General features: G+C 38.4%; 1 protein-coding gene across 1 annotated transcript in view; it reads left to right on the forward strand.

The window, feature by feature from the left end:
• Positions 1 to 13,624: 13,624 nt before the first annotated feature.
• The window catches only part of Gatb (glutamyl-tRNA amidotransferase subunit B), a 78,333-nt gene continuing 65,300 nt past the window's right edge, over positions 13,625 to 26,657 (forward strand). Inside the window, exons 1-2 of the mRNA XM_027926692.3 lie at positions 13,625 to 13,829; positions 15,742 to 15,892. Of these exons, the coding sequence (XP_027782493.2) occupies positions 13,654 to 13,829; positions 15,742 to 15,892 (327 nt within the window). The 5' untranslated portion in view covers positions 13,625 to 13,653. The remainder of the gene's footprint in view (positions 13,830 to 15,741; positions 15,893 to 26,657) is intronic.

Consider the following 26,657-nt stretch of genomic DNA (forward strand, 5'->3'; position numbering starts at 1 on the left):
TATAAGCAACATTAAAGGGAGTCTTTAGGCAGAAAGAAAATGATAACAGATGGAAACATTTATCCATACAAAGGAACAAGGAGTGCTAGAACTGGAACTACATGAGTAAATACACAAAAACGTACTCTCCCCTTAAGATTAAGAACAAAGCAAGAATGTGCATTATCACCTCTTCTATTCACCTTTCCTAGAGGTTCTACTCAGCACAAAAAGCCAAGAAAAATGCACCTGGATTTAAAAGGAATAAGTAAAACTCATTTTACTTCCAGACACTGTGATTGTCCATGTAGAAAATCTGATGTAACCTACCAAAAAAACTAATAGAACTATTAAGTTAATTTAGCAAGGCTACAGAATGCAATTCAATATGCAAAAAATCAATTGTATTTCTAAATACTGGGTACAGTTATAAATTAAAAACAATGCCATTTATAATGGCACCAAAAATAACATGCTGAGAATTAAATCTGACAAAATTGTGCAAGACACATACACTAAAAACTATAAAACCTTGCTGAGAGAAATTAAATGACTAAAAAGAACTGTATAAATTATTAAATAAGACTTAATATTGTTAAGATGACTCTTCTCCATGAATTACAGATTCAATGCAAACTCAATAAAAATCCTAGCAACTTATTTTTATTTTAGAAATTGACAAATTGTTTCTAAAATTTATATGGAAATGCAAAGGACTTAGAATAGCTAAAACAACTTTCAAAAAGAATAACAATTTAGAGAACTAACGCTAACCAATGTCAAGGTTTATTATAAAGCTATAATAATTAATATAGCATTATATTGGCATAAAGGCAGACATAGAAATCAGTGGAACAAAGCACAGTTCAGTAATAGATCCACATACACATGAGCAACCAGTTTTTTACAGTGGGGCAAAGGCACATAAGTAGAAAATGTGCACATGTCCCCAGTGCTTAGAAATCCAACTGATACTCTTTTCTTCATATGATGCTAGGACAATTGAATATCAGCTATTTTTTAAGAACTTTGATCCATTTCTCACACATATACAAAAAGTAACTCAATATGTATCATAGACCAAACTTGAAAACCCCAAACTAGAGAATGTCTAGAAGAAAACATGAGCAAATCTTTGTGACTAGAATCCAGATCCCTAATTTTGGAGTTCCCATTCATAATTCAAGAATCACTTATACATTTAGGGTGACAACTAGCTTTCACACATCACCCTGAAACAGGAAATGGAACATGGGGAACCTACTTCATTATAATAACTATGCCTTTGACCAGAAACCTTGTGTCTTGTCTTAGGAAAAAATAAATATATATGCTTAAAAAATGTAATCATTTGGGCTGGGGTTGTAGTTCAGTGGTAGAGTGCTTGACTCACACACATGAGGCACTGGGTTCAATCCTCAGCATCACATAAAAAATAATAAATAAAAATTAAAATATGGTATCCATCTACAACTAAAATTTTTTAAAGAATTAAATATAATCATTTATACCTTGTCCCATCCTACACCATCACTCTAATGGTATTAACTGACACTTATCTTCTGATGGCTCCCGAATTTATATTAACAGTTGTTAGAGTGGTATTTTTCACTATCTCTGAATCTTATCCAAAAAGATGCCTCACTGATATCTCAAATCCAATGTGTCCAAAACTGCACTTAGTATCCTCTCCTACACAACTGCATATGTATCTTTGGAGGTATCACCTCTACTTAGTCATCTCTGCTAGAAACTGGGTGATCACTTAAACCATGTGACAGTACAGGAGAGGCAAGAATCAGACACAATTTCAATATTTGTAACTGGAATGACTGAGAGTGGTTTATCATCAACAGAAAAAGAAGTCCATAGAAGGAATATTATGTTCAGGAGGGAAGATGCTGAGATTGTGGACATGTTAATTTCAAGGTGCTAGTAGGGCATTCAGGTGGAGATTTCTAGCAGTCAGTTGAAAATGCCACTGTACATGACAGATTGTTGATCTTGGTTACAGAAATGAAAGCTTGAGAGCTTTTCTGAAAAGTTTAAACTGTGGTTTGACAGAAATCATACTGTTTCTAAGAGGGAAAACACTCAGAAGCATTCAACTGTGGAGGACAAACCATCAGGGAGGAAGAGAAAGAGTAATGTTGAGGAGAAGGAGTAGCACTGGAGCATGATTTTTTTGACCACTTAAGGGACAGGTAGTAGAAGTCAAATTTTTGTGGTAGGTCCTTGACCTGATGGTTCTTCAATATGTAACTTCTTTCTCCTTTACTTAATGAAATCTCTTTCTTCTATTTCCTGCGTGTGTGTGTGTGTGTGTGTGTGTGTGTGTGTGTTTCTCCCTAGCCTGGAAGTACCTGTATGGGGAAGGCAATGTGAAGGACAAGGGCCTGGGTGTAGGTTTTTCACTCCATTGCTTTAGGAAGGCGGACAGTAAGGAACAGACTAGCAGAAAAAGTTTTAAGGCTCTGTCTGTCCTTTTTTATTTGTGCATCAATGTGGCAGAGTTGACAGCCTGCCTGAGAGAGGCTGAAGGGATGTGTGTTCTGCATGTCTGGAATTTATTCCTTTGGCTCTGTAAGATGTGACACTGCATAATGGCCATGAAGAAATAATTTTGAACTTCTGACTATCTTGGCAAAGGTTTCAGAAAGACATATGGACAGAAGCTTCTGGACATTTGCAGACGAGCCCTCCTTCAGTGTCTGTCTTTGTAGGTTTGCTTTTACCTCTAGTCCTATGGCTCTTACCTTTGCTTTTTCCTGTTTTTACTTAGGAGATAAAAGATGTATTAATGTAAGAGCAAGTCATCATTATGACACATATCAATTTCTCAACTCTGAGGCAGTGCACAGACACAGGGCTCTGGGTATTAACCCAGCCAGGATTAGAGGGAAAAAAAGTCTGGGAGATTCTGGATACACACAGTGAAAAACATGAGTTGTCACCATGCAGTGGTTCAGCATCCTCATCTATAAATTGACATAGAGGTGACATTAAAAAAAAAAAAAAAACTCCCTCCTAGGAATGATAACTGCTTAATAGGATTCTAGGAACAAGCTCCTCTATATCTATGACCTTAAACTTCAGATATATTTGAGGAATTATTCATTTCTCATTGAAACAGATTTTGACATAAACACATTTTTATTTTAAAATAATCAAAGTGGGAAGATCTCTTTTTTTTTGGTTTGGTTGACAACCACTGATTGAGGCTTTACCATGGACCAGAGGCTAGAAATTTGAGTTCATAAATTTAAGCTCAACCTGGGAAACACAGAAAGATAGCAAGATGTTGTTTCAAAATAATAGGAAGAATAGTAACAGTGATATAATTGAGATAACATGATCAATCCAGTTAAGTCTCCGATAAGTTTCTGGGCAGGAGTTGGGAAGTCATCACATGTTAAATTTAAACTTCATCTAAGGCCTTCATTTTGTCTTGATCATTTTCCCCCTTGAAAAGTATAATATGGTCAGAGGGAACAAAAACTCAGAAAACACCAAAGCCCAGATCCTACTCTGTGAAAATTGACTGTGCTCTGCCCTAAAGTTGCCTTCTAAAATGAGCTCCCAGAAGAATGCCAGTCAAGAGGTCTGTCAGGAGCCAATTTTTATTCATTTATCAGTGTTTTGTGAATCCTCTGAGAAAATTCTTAGGAGTTGTACTATTGGGAAAAGAAGAAAGAGACTGAAAATGTGGATCCAGAAATTCCCCAGGGTATGAGGCATTCGTGGCTTAGACCTCAAGTATTTTTTCCCTAAGGAAGCACTCAAAATCACCTATAGTTGGAATGCTTTAAAAATTGCCTAGTTGATGGTCAGTCTTAATGGGATAAGGTTTCTTTGTTATCTCAGTGGTCATTACACTATCAAGGTCTAAAAAAATAGCTTTTCTATGAAGTTTGAGAAAAATGAGTAATCAAGCACTATTCTGCATTCCTACACATGTATAACCACACACAGGTAAAGTCAATCTTAGGAATCTGGTTACAGATTCAGAGAATTACAGAACTAGAAAATACTTAAGGGGTCATCTCTTCCAGCATCCAGAGCCTCAAAGGTTGTGGACAGTAAGGTATAGGTCAGCAGCAAGACTAGCAGGCTATAAAGACCATAGATGATATTTGGGGCATATGCCAAACACCCATGTACAAGTCTGAGATAGAATGGAAGAATGTGCATTGATGGCTTTTTTCACATCTGGAAACAAGATTGCTTGCTGATGGTTCCCAGTTTTACCCAAATGGGATAAACGTTTTCTTAATTCTCGTACAAACAAATAAACCAGGAAAGGGCTCTGATTTGTACTACCTGGATTTGATAGTTCCTTCCTTCAGAACCCAATAAACCACGGACGAGGAGGAGGCAGAAGCAAAGTCAAGCTTACAACCATTGCATCTGCACAGGAAGGGACACGTATGTTTAGAAGAATTCTATGTTTGGCTTAATGCTCTGATGGTGCCATTTATAAGTTCTAAATAATTATTTTTAATAGAGGGCCCTGTATTTTAATTTTGCAGTGGACCCCACAAATTATGTAGCCAGCCAGTCCTGGCATAGAGTAGTAGTTCTGCAGCCTCTAACCTAGCTATGTGGATTGCATGAGTAAGGACAAGGAAATCATCCCCAGGAGCAATGAGTAAATAGTGGCCAGTACAGTTATCATATTTCTGAGAACTGAAAGGGCACCAAAACAAGAAAGACATGGCTCTTGTCTTCAAACAATCTCAATCTAGTATGACAGATTTTCTTTTTAAAGGTTTGATTCTTCAATCCCAACAAATCCAAATGAGTATATTCATCTCAAGATTGAATAGGACACTTCAGATAGAGCCCTAATATCCAGAGTATACAAAGAACTCAAAAAATTAAACAATAAGATAACAAATAACCCAATCAACAAATGGGCCAAGGACCTGAACAGACACTTCTCAGAGGAGGACATACAATCAATCAACAAGCACATGAAAAAATGCTCACCATCTCTAGAAGTCAGAGAAATGCAAATCAAAACCACCCTAAGATACCATCTCACTCCAGTTAGATTGGCAGCCATTATAAAGTCAAACAACAACAAGTTCTGGCGAGGATGTGGGGAAAAGGGTACTCTTGTACATTGCTGGTGGGACTGCAAATTGGTGCAGCCAATTTGGAAAGCAGTATGGAGATTCCTGGGAAAGCTGGGAATGGAACCACCATTTGACCCAGCTATCGCCCTTCTCGGACTATTCCCTGAAGACCTTAAAAGAGCGTACTACAGGGATACTGCCACATCGATGTTCATAGCAGCACAATTCACAATAGCTAGACTGTGGACCCAACCCAGATGCCCTTCAATAGATGAATGGATAAAAAAAAATGTGGCATTTATACACCATGGAGCATTACGCAGCACTAAAAAATGACAAAATCATGGAATTTGCAGGGAAATGGATGGCACTAGAGCAGATTATGCTAAGTGAAGCTAGCCAATCCCTAAAAAACAAATGCCAAATGTCTTCTTTGATATAATGAGAGCAACTAAGTACAGAGCAGGGAGGAAGAGCAGGAAGAAAAGATTAACATTAAACAGAGACATGAGGTGGGAGGGAAAGGGAGAGAAAAGGGAAATTGCATGGAAATGGAAGGAGACCCTCATTGTTATACAAAATTACATATAAGAGGTTGTTAGGGGAATGGTGAAAAAAACAAGGAGAGAAATGAATTACAGTAGATGGGGTAGAGAGAGAAGATGGGAGGGGAGGGGAGGGGGGATAGTAGAGGATAGGAAAGGTAGCAGAATACAACAGTTACTAATAGGGCATTATGTAAAAATGTGGATGTGTAACGGATGTGATTCTGCAATCTGTATTTGGGGTAAAAATGGGAGTTCATAACCCACTTGAATCTAATGTATGAAATATGATATGTCAAGAACTTTGTAATGTTTTGAACAACCAATAAAAATAAATAAATTTTAAATAGAAACACACACACACACACAAAAAAGATTGAATAGGAACTTCCAACTGCCAAAGGAAAGGGGTATAACTATTACAAGAAATACAGGAAGAATGTTTATCTGTATTTGCAATATCACAAAGACTAGCTTTGTAAACCATACTCTAGTCTATGATTACACATGGAATTAGGAATCTCGTGTCCAACACAAGTGACACCATTCTAGCACCAGGACTTACTACTACAAACTGGTAAAAAAAATTCTTTCTACCAAGACCCATAAAGAATAGAACACAAAAGGTGAGCCCCAGAGTGGTACTGTAGCCTCATGAAAACCCAAACAGAGTATAAATAGAAAGAAGTTGAGCAAAAAAAGAAAAGGAAGGAATGGGAGGGAGGAGAGAGACAAGTTGACTGTGTTCAGTTTCTCAAGGTACAATCATTTGTCTAGGAAGGCAGTGAATGGAAATTGTAAAATAAAGGGTAAGCCATATTTAGAGCAATAAATTTTATGAAATGTTAATTGGATTTACTCTCAGAACTCCCCTTTTCATTATTATGTTTAATACCAAACACTAAAAAATTAATCAGGAAATTCCATCTGGCCAACAATTCCAATTTATGAAATTCCTTTTGCTTCAGAAGATTAAAAGCAATCCCTTGGAGTGAACTGAACATTCCAAGACAGCCCTAAACAGCCCGAACAAAGACTCTAGAGTGTCATTTTCTTTTATATTGTAACATCTTTGAGTCACTTGCAATCTATAAATAAACTTGCATTTTACAGAAATTCCTCTACAAAAAGCAGCACCATGCTGGAATTCAACACATGAGACTATTTTTAAAAGTGTTTTGATTTTTAAAAAATTAATTATAGGCCCTAAATAACATAGGAGTTATAACTTGGCTGACTATAAGTTTTGTGTTGCTTAACAACTCTTTAAAACAATTCTGCTACATCCATGTTTTAAGTTTGAGTTAATGTTAATTTAAGATTTTCTGGATTATGGGGGAAATGGAATCAGTAATACTCTGAAATCAATGTAATACTTACATCTATATATATTGTTGTTGTTGCTGTTTTTAGATCCCAAGGTATAAGAAATTACTTAATAAGATGAAATATTGATAATAAAGTCTTTCTTTTAAAAGCTCAAGAAGAGAAAAGCAAGGAAATTTGTGGCAATGTTTACTTTACCAGAAAGGCACATTCCAATGCAGATCTATGAAACAGTAACATTATGATTAATGAAAACTGGACCTAAATATATTTGTCCTACTGGACTTATTAGTTGATATATATATTTAATTATATATGTATATATATTTTTAAGTTGTTGATAAACCTTTATTTATTTATTTGTTTGTTTGTTTGTTTATTTATTTATTTTATATGTGGTGCTGAGAATCGAACCCAGTGCCTCACACATGCCGGGCAAGTGCTCTACCACTAAGCTACAACCCCAGCCCCTTATTAGTTGATTTTTAAATCAAAGGATAACAGGAGAATTATCCCTAGATGTAGATCAGACTTACATGCGACCATATACTTGGCAAGAATTATGGTCTTTATCTTACATAAAAAGACACAGATAATATGATTTAGAAATTGTAGTATTTGGGAATTTTAGGCCTCTGCAAGTAACTGTTAACTGCCCTTTCAAGAGTATGTGGTTTGAAACTACAGGAAGAAAGCAAATTACTCAAGGAAGAAATCTATTTCTGCCTCTATCATAATTGACAAGGATTAAGTGTTGAGGCCCACTCAGGTTTTTTCTCTAGAAAAAATATCTCCAGGTGGTTTTCTCCTAGGAATTCCTTTGGAGTAGAGCAGACATAAGCTATAGTAATCAGAGACAGAACAAGACCTCAGATACATGACTCTTGTAACAAAAACTAATTGATTTTCTGTAATTTGGCCTGTCTTGCCACATTATATTTCAGACAGAGTGAAAATTACAACTTCTAAGCCTGCTGGTTTTTGACAATTGGAAATAAATCACAATATTTTTGAAAGAAAAAAGAGTAAACAAAACATTTGATTCAATGATGCCATAGAAATCCAACAAAAACATACACTCCATTTTATTTTTCAATTCTGTGGACAACATCTATTAACTTACACAGTCAGAGACACCGTTCATTTGATCTACTGCACAACAGACACAATGCGAAGGGATATTATCACTTTGAAGCAAGTGACATCTTATATCTCTGTTGGATAAAGAGAACACAAGAGCAAAAGGCTAAGCCTAGCAGAAGTTTCTAGAAAGAATTTAAAAGGAATATAGACCAAAAGCAAAATATCCATGGTCTTCCTTGAGGAAGTGAAGTACTATTGAGTAACCATGATTGCTATACTGGTGGTTGTTCTAAGCAATCAGATCCTCTTGTGGTTCCCAAGGACCTTCAACTCCTAAAATGGTAGTCAGCCTATAGAACTAAGCAAGATAAATATTTTCTTCCTAAATTCAATATTCTTCATTTTGACATCTGCTAAGGATTTTAATCTGAAAGACTGTAAGATGTCAAAGTGACTCTCATAAATTGTGAGACATTTCTTGAGATCGTGTGAGTTCCATTGGTAAGTAGAATACAATGAATTTATTTAAAAGTTATGTAAATTTTTCAAACTCAAAGCCTCTGAATCACTGAAAAATGTTTCCCAAAGATGCCATACCAACATACTACAGCAGTACATAATAAAGACAACGGCTTTAGAGAATGAACACAAATAGAATATTAGACTAGGTGGGCCCTTGTTTACTGGAAGTCTTTTATATAGGCTTACTTTCTTTTGCCTTTTGAAAAACACAGTATCCAATCCCATTCTTAATACTATTTCTTTTTCATTTTTATGATATGTGAGAGGAGTTAAAACTACCTTTCTTAGAGCAAAGCTGATCAAAGTATGCCATCAACACCAACTTGAAATCACTGTTGGGCCATCATCCAATCTTACTTTTGAATTAGAATATAGTCAGATTCCAAAGAGACATGAATAATGTCTGTGCTGGTCTTTCCTTTCCTAATTAGTATTCATGAACTGCTGGAATTTTTCTCCCTTCCCCTCTCTCTGTCTTTGCATTTATCTCAGTAGTTGTATCATTTGATTGCTGCTTGATTGTAATTCAATCTGGCGCCTCTTCATGGAGCACTACATTTCCTCTCGATAGTTATACATTAAACTGTGGTGACCCCAAAGGCTCCACCACTGACAAGATTTCAGCCTTTCTTGCTTTGTGCAGTTCATTTATTCTTGGTTCAAGGGCAGCCTAGACAGACACCGACAGACACTGATTACCTGGCAGGGTTGTAAGATAAGGTTTTCTGCTCTCTTTTGTACCATCCTGGTGAACTCTGGTATAGTCCCCTCTGTTATCAAGTAGGAGTTCATGCATAGGGAGAAAGGTCTCATCAAAGTCCATGTGTCCTAGTGGGATAGTTCTTTAAAGTCATACTGTTACTCAACTCTTTACACTTAAAATCAGGAGAACTGTCTGATATACAAAAACTTCATCTGCTTTTAAATCTAAAAACTCCTGAGTAGTATTTATGCATGGTCCTGAGTTTAAATAATGCTTAAAAGCACGCAGGAGTGTGTGTGTGTGTGTGTGTGTGTGTGTGTGTGTACATGCGCTCAAAAACTCTCAAACTTTGAAAGCCAAATACTTGATTCAAAAAACACAAAAGAGAGAGCATCTTAACACAGCAGGGATTTGATCACATGCAGCCTCTAAAAACAGTGTCATGTGTTCTACCACCCATTACTTGCAACTCAAAAGTATCTTCCTGCAAGGAAACGGTGAGTCAAGGGGATGTGTGCAGGTGGAGCTTTTTCTTACACATAACTCCTGTTTGCTCCCAGGGATGAGTCAGATTGTTAGAACAGACAACTGCCGGGAAAACAGCAAACCACCCCCTGAGAGCAGTTAGAAGAAGGAAGACCAGAGAGAGATTATAGTTCACCAGACAGGCCTGAGAGCAGCAATGTACTGGAATCATCTTTCCCGGATGGCACTTCATCTCTACCAAAGCATTGGACAGGGTGTTCTATTTCCTTGCATTGGAAAGGAAGAAAGAGTTATAGATTTCTTTGCCTCCAAGCAATCTTCTAGAGAAAGCAATTGTTCCCTCCACATCCGTATTTTATCAGAATCAAGACTTTAATGGAAAAATAAAAGGAAATGAATCGTGTTCTCCCAATTGCTCGGCAGGCATGTATTCCCAGTCTTTCTTTTCTCCCCAATGATACTTAACTGGAACTTAAAATGTGGGTAATTCTAAGAAGTAACTTGGTGTTTTCAGAATGCTTTTTCAAATACAGGACCTACTTTAGTTTCTTCCTACATGAAAATGATCCTGTCAATTTTTGTCATATGTCCATCATTTTAAGTGAATTGTTGTTTTATTTTTAGAGAGAATTTATACTGGCCTAACTATCATCCCTTCCTACCACATGGCATGGAATTTCAACAGTAGGCTGCTTTGTATAGCCAAGGAACACATAGAAACTAACAAATAACAGAGAAATCAAATTCACCATTGAATTGAGAAATACGAAGATAACCATCCACACTCAGCTCTGTTAGATCGCCAAGAGCCTTTATTCATTCTTCTGCTAAAAGTTTTTAAATTGTTGCCTTCAGTTCCACAGGACACAGGTAGTTAATTGAAGAATAGATTAATTCACACAATTTTAAGACTCTTAAAAATACATACAAATATATTTTGAGATACATTGCCATGACAGTGGGAACTATTTTCTTAATTTCATCTGAAATTGTAATTTTCCCATGAAAATTGTTTGCTTTATTTTAAAAAGTATAAACTTAGAACCACTAATATGTGTATTTCCTTTACATTGTGTGCACACTAATGAAGAACTTAAAAATCCTGGAATGCAATGATATCTTCATATTATTTACCCCATTGAGAAGTAGAGAAAGGATGAGAAAGGGATGATTACAATTAAACACAACTTAGATTTGAAGAATCTAAGATATAGATAGCTGGAGATTATGAGTCAAATAGAGAGGTGGGCCAGTCCATTCCAACTCTGACATTCAAAGACTCTCTGAAGAATATTAAACAAAATCAAGGATGTTATTTTATACATGCTTCCAAACTATTGCCATTTATAAATAACAACTCAAAATTCTGCTGTGGCTACATCTTTAAAAAATTTGTTCTAAATCTATTTGTGCTATTTCAATTATGTGGATAAAATAAGAGCAGAGAAACCCTTCCTGGAAAACATTTTTTTTCTTCTAGAAATTCTGTCCTGCTACCTCCTGAGCTCCTTGAAAATGAAAATCTCTGTCTTCCAGATGACAGCCACCTTGTCGGTAGAACCAAAATAGCTCTCTCAGCTAGAGAGCTGTCTGTCAGTAAGAGTTCTGACAGATATCAGATTTGGCATGCAGGAGAAGGGCAAGAACGGCCCCATGGAAGGAGATTTGAGGGGAGAACCTGACTAGCTGAGGGGCAAGGCATTTGAAAAACAGTCACCTCCTAGATACCACATCAAGCACAGAGAAACCATCAGGCATTTTTGGAAGTAACACAAAATCTTGGGAGAACAGAGAGTCAGAAAGATGGGTGACAAGTTCCTATTTCCACCATTAGCTCTTGTAGGACTTTGAAAGGGCCATGGTTGGATAAAACATGCACCAGACTGGAAGGTTCCATTTGTGAAAGGAACTGACTATGTTTACATGCATAGGATTTTCTCTCCCTCTAGTGGTGGGGTGGGGGGCCTTTGAAGGGACAGCCTGTCACTACTGCAATACTGCTTCATGAGATGAATTTCCATTACACTGCCTTCTTCCCATAAAAGCTAGGACTGTCTTTAGGTGTGCTCTATCCTTTATGGTAGTTTTCGAAACACCCCCAACACTACTCCATGTAAAGGAGTAAACTATCTTCTAAGTATGCTGATTAGTGGTAAAGGTAGTGGTAAGAAGGCAAAAACCTCATACTTTCTTTGACTAGAGGTGCAGGATCCCTTTCTCCTCCCTTTCATGCTGTACTCCTGATCCCTAATTTTTCTGGGCCAGAAAAACCTGAGGAGTTAAGACAAAAGAGAAAGCAAACTCATCCACAGTAAAGGTGGAAAATATGGAAACTCAGAGGAGAGGGAGAGACACTAATAAAAAGCATCTAAAGTATAGATCTGAACCTGATATAAAGGGCAATAACTAGAAGTAGTTTAGTCATTTGAAAATACTTCTGGTGTAGCAATTTAGATCAGCTAATAGTGAATGAAAAAGTATAAAAAACAGAAAAAGTAAATTATGACCATTTTAAAGAGAGTAATTAAAATTTCCTACTTCCACATACCATAATGCCGTAATTGTACAAAAGTATTAATGGAAACAGATCATAAATTGCAGTTGTCTAATCAACAGGTTGTTGATTAATAATGGAAAACTTACCACTTTGAAGTATGCACAACATGCAGCTTTTTCTTATGCTCTATACTCACAGCTAGGCATCAATGATGCCTACTTAACTTCTCTTGGATGTCTCCAAGGCAACCAAACTCCTATGTTTTCACTGCAAACCTGTTCCTTTTCTAGCTTCCTTATCTCAGCTGTTAACTACATTAGCCATCCAGTTATGCAAGCTAGAAATGCAGGGGTTACTCTAACCAGGCTAGTTTTCCACTGTCATATCTAAACCCTCCCTTAATGTTACCTTCTATTTCAAATAGATCAATTGGTCTTTGCTTCCATCACCACCTTAATTTATCTTCTCTCCTAAACTACTCCTCCAAACAGCATCCACTCTGTCCTTTGTCAAAAGCATTTTCCACACTACTTCATTCAACAAATACTTTTGAGAGGCCTACTTTGGACTCTGGAAGCACCATGGTGAATAAAAGGATTTGTGGGAAACAAGATAAACATCAAATAATTATAAACTCTATGTGAACAATTAAAATTGGATGATAAACTAAGAGAATGGATACTGTGTTCAAATACAAGGGATTAAAGCAGAAAAGTGAAAGAATTCGGCCGGGATGATGGTATCTGCTATCCAGCCTTCCGAGAATATAAAGAGATTGTTTCAGATGCTGGCCTAGAACAAAAAAATGAGAAAAAGTTAAAATGCACATTAAGGTTCAATCTGTCTCCAACCACCTTCTGCTTAAATACAGCACCTTCTTTTTTGTATGTTCCTATCCCTAGAATGTAAACACCATTAAGAGCCCAAACTTGTCTTGCTCTTTGCTATACCATTATGTTTAATAACTGTGCATGCAAGTTCTTTTAATGCACAAATCTGTATGCGAAGTGGGAGAGCCGACAGATAAGGCAGATAAGTGGGTCTGGAGTTCAGGAAGTTTCCCTGATGTCAAGGTCATTGGCTGGGCTCACAAGGTTAACTGGCTATGAAACCAAGGCCAGGTTTCCCAGCTTTGGCTCTCTGGCACCAAGCTCTCATGCTCACACTCACACACGAGCGCACAGCGCAAACCTCTTCAATTCCCCGCTAGGAGGAGTCACACCTCCCGACCCTGACACCCTCTCACCCTCTCCTCTATTTCTCTTTCCTTCCCCTCCCCGCCAGAGTTCCGGCAGCTTCGAGTCGCAATGATCGCCGGGAATAGTAGTCTTCCGGTCCAAGCCTATAGAGTCTCAGTATTTTTCAGAACTACGCTTCCCAGGGAGCCCGGCGGCAGAGGACGCTGAGTCACCTGACCCGGACTCTGGAGGTGCCATGGCGGCGCCCGTGCTGCGCTGGGGCTGTCCTGGCACACGTTGGGTTTTAGCGGGGGTTGGCGGCGGTGTTCGCCACCGAAGAGGGGCTTCGATTGGGTCCACGCCCAATCCGACAAGGGAACAGAGTACAGTGGCTCAGAAGCCCCTCCACACGGCCCAGAAGCCGAGGAAAGGGTATACCATTTTCATACTGTTACTGCCCGCCTAAGTGTGAAGTGGAACTGAGGCGCCAGGGAGATGATGGCCACTACAGCCCAGTTTTAGAGGTTTCGAGGGGCGGGAGGGTGGAGCCCTAGGGCCTGAGAGCACAAAATGAGCCCTCTGTGAGTCTCTCCCTCAAATACTGTCTTAATGTAGGCGTTATTTGGGAAACTTGGTGTGATGTAGCAAGTGTTTTGAGCCGAAGGTTGCACAGACAGAAGAGCAAATTCGATAGCTGTGAGGTTGGCCACACTAGAAGGGGAATCATTTAGCTGACATATCTTTAGCGCTACTATGGGCTAACAATGTTCTGAATGTGGAAAGGGAGTTTTTATCTTACAAGCTATCTGGGGTATTGGTGGCTTAATGTCATTAATCAAAAATACGTAATCAGAAAACATCAGCATTATGTGGAGGTGTTTTATGTTAAACACGTGTGTCTAGACTTAGGAGAACGTAGCCAACTAAGAGCGTCCCCTTTTTGTTATGTAAGAATTTTGCTTATTTTGGTAGATATTTCCTGAGCAGCTGTTTAAGCTTTGCCGCATAAGATTTAAATAGTTTCTTTTTAAATACAGAAACATAAGGTACGTTTCTAATATTTTGGGTTTTTTCTTTGACATTAGCATTATTTTTGTTTTTGAGTCAGAGAAACAGAGGGAAAATGTCCAAAAGCATTTGATTTCTATTCTTTTCGTAAATTAGATTGACTCCCTGTAAATGGAAAGTATATTTTTGTCTCGCATAATGAAATTACAAAAATGCTTTGAATGATGCCTAAGAGAATTTAAGAGTTCCTGATGAATTCTTAGTTTAATTCCTTTCACAAGATGTTTCCAAACTTTAAAAAGAAGGAACTTCTTGTATTGAAATGATTGAAACAAAACCCAATACATGTGAACAAAAATCAAAATAATATAGAAGATGTCTTGGGGAAAAGAGCAGGATAGGAACGTACATAAATTTGATATGGATAAGCACACTTATAATTATCGGGAGAGAGCTGTGTACCAACCCAACAGAATAGGGATGGCTAGATAAGAGAGATTATTTTAGTACTTCGCTTCTTAAATTTGATAGCAGTCAAGCATAAACAAACAAAGCAACCTGAGATTAAATCTCAGAAATTTGGAGTGATTTGGGAGCCATTGTGGCCCTTGCCTGTAATCCCATTGACTTGGGAAACTGAGACAGGAGGATTGCACAAGTTCAAGGCCAGCCTCAGCAATTTAGCAAGACCCTGTGTCAAAATAAAAAGGGCTGGGGATGTAGCTCAAGGGTGAAGTGTCCCCTGGCTTTAATCCCCAGTACACTCTCTTCCCAAAGTGCCTTTGTGAAATTTTTCAGGAGTATCATTTAGTGGTGATCTGTTATATCTTTGACACTGGTTGTTGTACCTGTAAGCCATTGTGATAAAATCAATTTAAAATATGACTGAGAATTTCCTTTTTTTTTTTTTGTAGTCAAATCCTTCCATTTGTGTTAATTCTAGATAATATTTGAAAGACCAGCTTTCTTCCATTTACTCAGTGGTTCACTGATAGGCACCGTTAATTTAGACATTGCTGCCCGGCAGTTGTCACCTGATACCATTTCTAAATTATATTAAGATGCCAGATTATTTTGTTCTTTGTAGCCTTCCCGTTTATGCAATGAATCTCCTAATTCTACATTGCAAACAAATTTATTTTGCCCATCTCATTTGAGGTGTTCAATATGAATTGCTTTTGATTTAGTCACCAATGAAATTTATACATTTTAAAATGTAAGGATATAAAATTTTAATAAGTTAAAAAGGAAATTCACATTTGGGTTTTGGGCTTATAGAAATGTATTCGTGCTGACAGATGTAACTACTTCTTAACCATGATCTCTTTCTTATCAGTGAACACAAATGGGCAGCTGTTGTAGGATTGGAAATTCATGCCCAGATTTCCTCCAACTCTAAGCTCTTCTCTGGATCTCAAGTGTGTTTTGCAGCACCTCCAAATTCTTTGGTTTCTTTTTTTGATGCATCTCTGCCTGGAACTTTGCCGGTAAGGTTTTTATGTAATTCTATTTTCATTAGAAAGTGTTTAAACTGAACATAGATAAAGATTTCTTTGTTTTAATATATTGATACAACTCAGGAAATAGTTGTTTAGGGGATTATGGATAAAGGGAAATGGGCTAAATGTTTTCTAAAGACCCATGTCTATAATTCTGTTTCTAAGTGAACTTTCATATTCAAATTCACTTGTTTCACAATCATTTTAGAATGCCTACTAAATACCAGACATTGAGCTGGCTCAAAAAGATGAGCAAAGCTCTCTGCCTTTGAGAAACCCAAAGACTAGTGGGGGTGACATGTCTTAGAAACAAATAGAGTACTCTTGTGAAGGTAACATATAGAGGATAGTTTTGGAATCCAGGAAAAACTACAGTTAGAAATTGTAGGGGTATATTTGTTAAGGAGGGGTTCCTGGAAGAGGCGGTGTCTTAGCTCTTTGAAAAGCCAAATAGCAGTTAGGCAGTTAAATGGAGGAGGGGAGGAACCTAGTCAAAGGAAACACATATATCATATGATATCACTGTGTAAGATCAATAATGATTGTGGTTATTGAAAATTAAGAAGAGATCAATAATGGAGAAAAGAATCAACCACAATATGCAGTGGGTTAATTACTGATTTTGCTACTCGTTTTTACCTTAACCCAAGGAATGACTAAGCCTAGCATACTATCAGCAAGGTTTTTAGCATATGTTTTCATATAATTGGCTGAATTATGAAGAAAAGGATAGAAGGAACAGTGTAAACGTCTGAGCTTATATTCTGGCCAGGACTGATGGAGATGGGGCCAGCAAGGGTCATCATGAGTGAATTTCATACTCTCAAACATTTAAATACAAGGGAATGCTGGCTGAACTGCATTGGCAGGCTTGCAGGGGTAAAAGTCTGTTTTTCTCGAAGTCACTGCCCAGACTGGAAAGTTCTTGGCAGTGCCTCCCATGTGCCTGCTTTACCAAGGGCTTTCATTGTCTTAGGACAGCATCTCCATCTCAGACTTTTGTCATACTTGGGTTTTTTGTCATGGAGGACTTTCATTCCTGCAGCCTTATCCAGGGCTAGCTTTGACTTGCTGTTGGGTTTCCTTAGAGGAAAATAGATGTGGTGCTCTCTCTTTTTTGTCTTTCTGTCTCTCTCTGGCTTAAAGTGTCCAGCTATGTACAGAGATCTTGGTTTGTTTGAGAAAAGACAGTTTTTCAGTAATACGAGCATTTTGTGTGTGTGTGTTTGGGGGTAGGGCGGAAAAATAAAACAAATCTAGATTAAAAAAATCTAAATAGGTAAATATCTATTTAGACAAGTTAAATGGAAGGCAGTTTATATAACACCGAGCCAGGCTCGGTGGTACACACCTATAATCTCAGTGACTTGGAGGCTGAGACAGGGGATTGCAAGTTCAAGGCCAGGCTCAGAAACTTAGCAAGGCCCTAAGCAGATTATTGATATCCTGTCTCAAAATAAAGATGGAGATGTGGCTCAGTGATAAAGCACCCCTGGATGAAATCCCCAGTAACCCCCACCCCCAGCAGAAAAAAGCAAGATGAGACACAAGCTCTGAGTTCCTTCTAGATTTTTCCAGCTGGGAGTATGATATGCAGCAGGGTACTTCTTACAGTTCACATTTAGAAATAGATCCATTTGCAGATAAGCACATTTTGTGTAAACAGACAACAACCTAAAATGTTTAAGCTTCTGTTGTGCCTAAATGTAGTGAAGTTTAATTAAGGACAGTTAGAAATAACCATCAGGCCAATATGTGTTGAAATATATCTTGTCATGCTCTAAAAAAGAAGGGGCTTGACCAGTGATTAGTTAAACAGCGAAGGTGTTGGGGACATTGACCATTGAGAATTAGGTTTACATTAATTAAATTGTAGGCAGAAGCTACAGTTTTGCAAGAGCTAGGATTTATTCTTCTTCAGAGCCAACAGCACTCATTTGAGTGGCCCAAAGTGATGATTCTCTTAACAGAGCTGATCTGCCTCTTTTTCAAGAATGTTTCTGTCTTTAAAATACCTATTTTAGTACATGAGTAAAATTATATCAAAACTCCTAGAATAAGACATTGTCTCTGAAAACATTTCAAAACCCCAAGATTTGCCTATAAATAGATTTAAAATGTGCTAGAACATTTAGACAGGTGTCCTTCTCTAAACCCTATGATATAACGATGTGCTGATATCCTGACTCTATATCTGGTAACTGCTTTTAACAAACTCAGAAGCTGAGAGTATGTTTCTCAGGATTAGAATAGATCATTATGTTATTGTTTAGATCAGTTAAGCCAAAAAGTATGTGAAATTCATGATGACGCTTGAAACTCTCTGCTCGAGTCTGCACTGTGCCTTTCTCTCCTGAAGTGACTTGTTGACTGCTCCTTCACGTGGTGTGTTCCTCCACCCAGCCCTGACATGTTGGCTTCCTGTGCACCATTCCTGGGCTCTCACTTTCTCAAGTCCCCTTGAGGAATCTTTCATTACCTTCTCTTCTGGGTAACAGATCTGTATTTCTAATGTCCTACAGTATATTTCCATCAAAATGATTCACCATCAGCTTAAATTCAGCACTTAAAATATTGAACTCATTAGTTTTTAAATACATTTATTTATTTATTTTTATGTGGTGCTGAGGATCAAACCCAGTGCCTCACTTGTGCTAGGCAAGCTCTCTACCACTGAGCCACAACCCCAGTCCAAGCCCATTATTTTTGCTTCCCAGAGCTTCACTGCCTCCTGACAAAAGAATAAATCAACAAGTGGGTGGCGGGGGTAGGATATGCTTAGAAATGGATGTTCAGCGGAAAAATGTCTGTGTGTATGTGTTATACACACATGTATATCAAAGAAGGGAAAAAGTCATTGGAAAGAGGATGTTTATTCAGTTGATGGTTTTGGACAAATGGGTTAGGTATTTATTTATTTTGGGGGGAATACGAGGGATTGAATCCAGGGTGCTTAACCACTGTGCCACATCCCCAGCCCTTTTTTTATTTTGAGACAGGGTCTTGCTAAGTTGCTTAGGGCCTCACTAAGTTGCTGAGGCTGGCTTTGAACTTGCCATCCTCCTGCCTCAGCCTCCTAAGCCACTGGGATTACAGGTTTGTGCCACCATGCCTGGTCTAGTTAGGTATTTAGAGAAAAATGTTTATAGCTCATCTCATACATCAAAACAAAATTCAAATATTTATTTATAAATTAAATGTAAAATTAAAATAAATATTCATTTGTCCTTGGGATGGGGAGAAACTTTTTAAGCATAAAAGAGGAGAAACTCATAGGGCAAAATGATGGAGTTTGTCTACTTCATTCATCCAATAAATATTTATTGACCCACTCATTCATTTAAGGATCCACCCCAGGAAATTAATAAAACAAAATGTGGGCAAAGACTTCTTTGCAAAGTTGTCTATAGCAAGGCGATTTATAATAGTTTAAAATTGGAAACAACCAAAATTTCCCAGTGGTGTGGGAATGGTTGAGTGAATTATCATTTGTCTGTACAGTGAAATAATATCATGTTTATGAAGAATTTTTAGTGGCAGGAAAATGCTAACAGTAAAAATCTCATTAAGATAAATAAAATTTGCATGTAATCTTCTTTTGCCTCAGTTTCTCACTTGTGAAATGAGGATAATATATTTGACCCAATTGGGTTTTTATGAGAATTAAATGAATCAATGCCTTTAAAACATTCAGTCACTGGGTGCAGTAGGTAGTGCACGCCTGTAATCCCAGTGGCTAGGGAGCCTGAGGCAGGAGGAGCTCAAGTTTAAAGCCAGCCTCAACAATGGCCAGGTGCTAAGCAACTCAGTGAGACCGTGTCTCTAAATAAAATACAAAATAGGGCTGGGGATATGGCTCAGTGGTTGAGTGCCCCTGAGTTCAATCCCCCCCATACCAAAAAAAAAAAAAAATTTAGTCACTCTGCATGGAAGGTGCACAGTAAATCTTAATCAGTATATTGCGTAATGACTTTGATGGCTTTCATCTTTCAAAGACTCTTTGTAATGTTGCACATGACAGCAGAAATAAACACTACACATGACAGCTGGTTACTTAACATGGATTTCTTTAGTTCAGTGATCTAGCCCATAAAATTAACTTGGCTCTCCCATTATCTCAGATATAGAAAATTAAATGTGTAGTGAAAAATAGTATATTGGATAAAATTGTTTCTGAGTTAACAGTACTTCATTTGCAAAAGAGAAGGTTGGTAGGATTTTTTTTTTTAATTCATCATCATATAGAATTTTGGTTTTGTACAAAAAGTAGTGACCAGTTGGTTTCCAGATACACTAAAGAGAAGACAGAAAAATGCAGCCAAAAGAATTTAGGTTAGAGTGTAGTCTTTTTCTATAGATCATATTTGGTCTGTGTGTGGTTTCTTTTTGCACTGCTGGCCTTTGAAAGAGATGCCTACGATTGCAGAAGGCCAAAGTGGCTAGAAGAATAGTAGTCCTTTAAGATAGCTCAAGTTCATTCAGTCGGTGTTTATTGAGTGCCTCTATCTTTATGTTGTTGTTGTTGTTGTTGATGATGGACCTTTATTTTATTCATTTGTGTGCATGTGGTGCTGAGAATTGAACCCAGTGCCTCACACATGTGAGGCAAGCACTCTACCAATGAGCCATGATCTCAGCCCCAGAGTATGTCTCTTGATGTCATAAAAAATGAGATTATTTAGATTATGTTAACATACATCTTTCTGTTGACATTTATTCTTCCTCTCTGTTGGTGTCTTCATTCCTTCATGTACCTGACATTCATTGTAAACTTACCGAGTGCTGGCCATTGTTCTAGTTCTAGTAACAGAGCTTTGAAGGAGGCAGCAGACAGAAGTGGGTCTTGCTCTCATGGGGCATGGATAAGTAAGCAGGCAGTTGTATCTGTTTATAAAAGTCTCAGTAATGGAAAAATTGTGTGCTTGAGGAGCACAGAGGATGGTGGAGTGCAGCCAAAGATAGAAAGAGTTTGTGAGATTGCCCAAGTAAAAAGTGAATGGAATGTACAAGGGCCAGAAGAAACCAGGATGTGACTTACTCTGGGAACTGAAACATGTTCCACCTGTCACAGGGACAGCAAAAGAAACTGGTATCGGATAGTGAGCCCTGCAAATTCCAGGGCCTGCCTAGTCCTCTCCTCTGCCTTTTTTTTTTTTCTCCTCCTCCTCCTATTTTTTTTTTCTTTTTGTACCACAAATTGAACCCAGAGGAGCTTAACCACCGAGCCACATATTCTGCACCTTTTTTCGTATTTTATTTAGAGACAGGGTCTTACTGAGTTGCTTAAGGCCTTGCCAAGTTGCTGAGACTGGCTTTGAACTCACACTCCTCCTGCCTTAGCCCCCAAGCTTCTGGGGTTACACATATGCACCACCACACCCCTGTCTTTATTAAGAAGATTAAGTGACCTGGGATGTTCATCTTTTCTCTTCCCTTCCTTCCCCAGGTAAGAATCTGAAAAAAACATCTTTGGAGATTTCATATGTCCTAAAGGAGAGGATCTCATGTAGTGGCATTTGGGGGTCCCTGAGCTGCCTTGTCTTAGAGTGAAGGTTACCAGTCAACAAGTCCTGAAGATATACATAGAACTTTTTTTTTTTTTTTTTTTAAGGGGGAGGGGGGGGGGAGAGAGAGAGAGAGAGTGAGTTAGTCACTGGACACAACATCTTTATTTTTTATTTTTATGTGGTGCTGAGGATCGAACCCAGCACCCTGTGCATGCCAGGCAAGTGCACTACCGCTTGAGCCACATCCCCAGCCCATACATAGAACTTTTGATCAGCATTTTAGTACTTCACTTTCAAATATAAGTTGATAGCCAGAAGCACCAGACATTTGAAGAAATTGTCCAATATGAGGGACAGAGTTTAAAACAGAATAAAAATGAGCTTTTTGAAATTAATATTATGGTATCTCTTCCTGTTTCCCCACAAAGAATCCTCAGAAGAATTATTAGATAACGTCAAGAAAACCTTCCCAAAAGTAAAACATGTGCAATGACCTGGACAATGGAAGAAAAAATAAGAAAATTAGAGAATCAATCCAGGAAGTTCAATATCTGATTAATAGGAGTTCCAGAAAGGGAGGAAACAGCTGTGAGGAAACTATCAAGCAAATAACAGATTAATTTCCCAGAATTGAAGGACATGAACCTCCAAATTGAAAGGGCCTGCCAGCTCCCCAGCACAAGGAGTAAAAATAGTCTCACGTGCGGGCACGTCATGAAATTTCTGAACACTGGGGATAAAGATAGGATCCTGAAGCTTACAGAGAAGAAAATAAAGTCAGGTCACATTGCAAAGGACTGGGATCAGAGAGACATTATGGAATAGGGTCTTAAAAATTTAGTGGTGGAGGGGGGAATCGTCTAACCTAGAATTCTGAACCCCACACTGTTGATAAGTATGATAGTAGAGTGACATTTTCAAGCAGGCAGCCTCTCAAAAAATTCACGTTCCACTCTCCAGGAACCAACTGGAGTCATAGAGACATTCCAGGTTGCAGGTTTGCAGCAGCAAACCTGTTGCGTATTGGGAGAGAAGGAGGGACAGCTGCAGAATAAAGGACTCAGAAAAAAATGGAGAGGTGGAATAGTGGGTGTCTGATGTTTATTTGGAGAAGAGATTTTACTTGTAATCTGCACTCTCCGAGGAGATAAACTGTAGCTACATAAAAAATGAAGCAAATGGAAGAAAAATAAAAGATATATCACCTCCAGGAGAAACAAAACATTCAAGAAAGAAAATTAATCATAATACACTTAACAGCTCAGCGGAGAAACATAATGAGGTAGTAATTATAGAAGCACCAAGTACTTAGCAAAAACTGTTGGGCTAAGGATGTGGCTCATGGTAGAGTGCTTGCCTAGCATGCATAAGGCCCTGGGTTTGATGCCCAGCACCATGCAAAACAAACAAAAAAACTGTTAAATATTAGGAAATAAAATAACTAAATTTTTATCTACTATAATTGGAAGTCACATTCTAAATTGGTAAAGCAAGAAAAAGTAACAGCACATGAGTGTATGTTTCAGAGACATTTTTAGCCATTGAAAGGAGAACCCTCTCCTTACTCCATTTTAGACCCTAAGTTTTTTGTTTGTTTGTTTGTTTTTGGAGGAGGGGTAAGAAGTGGGGCTGTTATTGTTTGTTTTTAATTAGGTACTGAGTGAAAAACTTAAAACACCTAAGAGACTATTAATCACAGAGGGTTCTTTCTAATAAAGTTTCTTTTTATTTTATATATAACATTAAATAATAATCAGATGTTACCTTTATTGGTTTCTGAGGCTTCTGCTGGTGGAATTTTCTTTTATTGTGTTCTCAAAATCCACACACTAAAGATCACCCTCCTCCCCATATCCTAACAAACAACTCACCCTTACTCTGATTTTAGGAGGAATAGACTCATCCATATTTTAGATTCATCCATACTGAAGCTCATGCATGTGATGGGGATCTCTCCTCTGCTGGGTCTGAAAAAACCCACCATCCTAGCTACCTGACTTTCAACTTCATGTTGGCGAGTTTATCGTGGGGGAGGGGGTGAGCACTTAGAGATGGGCATGTTTTATTTTTGAACAGAAATGTAATAAAGTAGTAAGTGTGGGTAAATCCTTATGATAGAGTAAGTACAAAATAATGCAAAATGTCTCATTATTATTTTCTCACTTTGTAACTTAGTATCAGTTATCTCTTGGAAATGGAATGGGCCAAGTCTTATAGCCCCATGTTCTAAAAACAAGTATACTGTGTCATTGTGACAGTTTATCAAGTCTGACTTTTTGCCAGATTAAGGAAGGATTGTCACATGGCAAATAGCCAAGCAGCCTCAGCCTTCACCAGCAGGTGATGGATTTTCCAAAGGTCTCCTGGCACAGCATATTATTTAAAATAGGAAGATAAATACCAGACGAGACTGCTCAAAGATCTGAAGGAGGTAGCTGCCAGGAACAGGACTGGATGTAGGTAGGGGTGATGTGGGGGCATTGCTGCTTTTCCTTATCCATTAATTTAAAATACATGCCTATAATATTTTGTTTAAAAATTAGAGGTTAAGCTTCCTGAGAAAGATGTCTCTAGAGCACAGGGAGGAAGACTACTGTCCCACTGTGACCTTGAGGGAAGAAGTGTCTCCCATGGCTCAAGTAAGCTCTTAGGTTTGGTCATGGGTCGTTGAAGAAGCTTCAGTCTGACTTTTTCCTTTTCTAGAAAACAGTTTTTTAGATCTCACTCTCCTTTCTGGTGCTCTTTCCTCCTGGTGCTGGTACCTCTTGCATTCTGGGTCTGTAGGTGATGGAATCTGGGTTTTTGTACACCCCCAGCTCTTTCTGCTTCTCCTTCCCTCTTGAATGATAGTATAGAATTCTAAGATGACATTTATTTCCCCTCAGCACTTCGAAGACGTTCCCCTCATTGCGCTCAGGCATCTATTCCTGCTGATGAGAAGTCTGCATCCCTTGTAGTTATTTTGTTTTTCTCTGATAGCATGAGCCAGGATGTTTCCAGGGGTGGGGCAGTTTTTTGTATTTATTCTACTCTGGGCTCAGTGTGATTTTTAACTTAAGGATTAGGCTCTGGATGATGGCAGCATCTATGGGGTGAATTCCTGATGTCCTCTGCCAAGGCATGTGAGACTTTATTGAACAAACCAGTTTCTATGTTAATTTCTGGACCTTGACTGTCGTACAGCTTAGGTTGTGCCAGTCCAGTCCCACACCCAGCCAGGTTCAGGGGCTGTGTTTTCTTAAGACTCTTTCACCCATGACCTAAGGTGGGTGGCCTCTCGAATACCAGCTCTTCAGTTGGTGGCAGAAGGTTTTCAGAGTGAACCAGGATTTTTTGGCTCACATCTTTCTGCTGAGAGCCCTTCTAGCTCCCTGCCCACATGAATTCACAGCCTTGACTTCTGCTTCGAAGGATTTTAGATTGCTGACAACCATCGTCTCTTCAGCCTGGTCAACAATAATGATTTATTTTACTAACATTTACTGAGTGCTAACTATGTAGCAGGTTATTTTAACCTCATAGAGTTGCTATGAGGCTCTAACTGTGGTTATCACAATTGGTAGGTAGAGAAGCCAGAATTCAGACCCAGTAGTCTGGCTTCAGGGTTCATGGTCTTGATCCCTTTGCTGTCCTGTCTCTCTGTGGTTGCCCCTGGGCATCCCATGGCTTTAAACTCTCAACACTCTTGTGGCCCCAGAGGATTTGCTTTGCTTTGAGCTTGTCTCTGTGTGTGTGTGGGTGTGTGTGCGCAAGTATCAGTTTATATGTATGAAAATGTCTCTGTGTTTAAATGTGATGCTTTTTCTCATCCCCTGCCTCCACCCCTGTCCGCACCAGGTCTGCTTCTGCCTAGCCTGCTGTCCTGACTACTGTATAAACACATCTTCCCCATTCTGATTAGTGACCCTTCTTCTAAATGGGTTTTAGGAACACGTTTATTTTATCTTCTTATTTTACCTTAGTTTTAGAATTTTATGGAATTCCATCATAAATTTGCAGACTGAAAAGGTCAGTCAGCCCATTTTACTCCTTATAGGCAGGATTACAGCTAAACTAAGGGTGGCATTCTTTTTTTATTAGCAAGGATTCAGCCTCACTCATTATTTTGACTTAATAAAACCTCTTACTGTGGCACAGAATCTTCCTTAATTTATTAGCTAATTATTTGTCTACAGAACTATAGACAGGATCCTAGGTTATTTGCTTAGAGTTGTTTATTTCCTCTTTATCATGTCTTTCCAGTTTCTCTCCTTGAAATACTTGTATATGGATGTGAAATGGAAAGAAAATTAGGAAAAAATATATGTATTGGCTAAAATGTCACAGGATTTACAAGTCTTTTTGTTCCATAATTGGCCAAATAATGCTGCCAGTAATGGTGAGATTTCAGTAAGGCATGGAGTTTGTTGGAAATGTGTGCAAACCTCTGTGCTCTGTCTTACATGGGGGTGCTTGGGCACACGCACACGCTCCTTCTTTGTAATTTGAAATACTGGTTTTAGTCCCTAAGCAGCAGAAAGGGGAGGGAGGGGAAGAGCATTCCAGTTGCTTGCTGGTAGGAATGCTCCGTTGGCCCAATAGATACCTTCTGATAATCAGGCTACACCACAATTAGATTAATTAGAAACCAGTGACTCTCATGTTTTGCTTGTCTGAAAGCTCTTATCTGTACATAACACAGAACCTCCTAGCAACCATGAATGCCTCTTGTTTCCAGAAGTGGGGGAAAGACATTTAAAGCTGTTTTTCACACATGTATGCAAGAACAGTCTCCTCTCCTCTCAGAATCAGACTGTCTAAAAAGCGTTTGGGGCTTTTCATACCAAAGATGTTTAGAATCTGGTCCTCGCAGTTATGGAATGAAAACTGGGATGTTATTTAGCACATTTTGCAAAACTTTCTTTTACTCATAAAAGTATACATATTATTAGCAAGAAGGAGGAGGATGAAGAAGGGGAATAAATAATGCCTGTCCCCTGGGCACTAACAGTACAGATACCAGGCCTTATGTTGGGGATTTATTCTCGAATCCAAGCATGCAGGTTGCACCAGAAGGGGTCTTGCCTCCCTCAAGAAATCAGGGTGTACTGGGTATGGTGGCGCATGCCTGTAATCCCAGCAGCTCAGGAGTATCATGAGTTCAAAGGCAGCCCAACAACGGTGAGGCACTAAGCAACTCAGTGAGACCCTGTCACTAAATAAAATTCAAAATAGGGCTGGGGATGTCTCTAAATAAAATTCAAAAT

The sequence above is a fragment of the Marmota flaviventris genome, chromosome 7, assembly GCF_047511675.1.
Source record: "Marmota flaviventris isolate mMarFla1 chromosome 7, mMarFla1.hap1, whole genome shotgun sequence".
Taxonomy (NCBI): domain Eukaryota; kingdom Metazoa; phylum Chordata; class Mammalia; order Rodentia; family Sciuridae; genus Marmota; species Marmota flaviventris.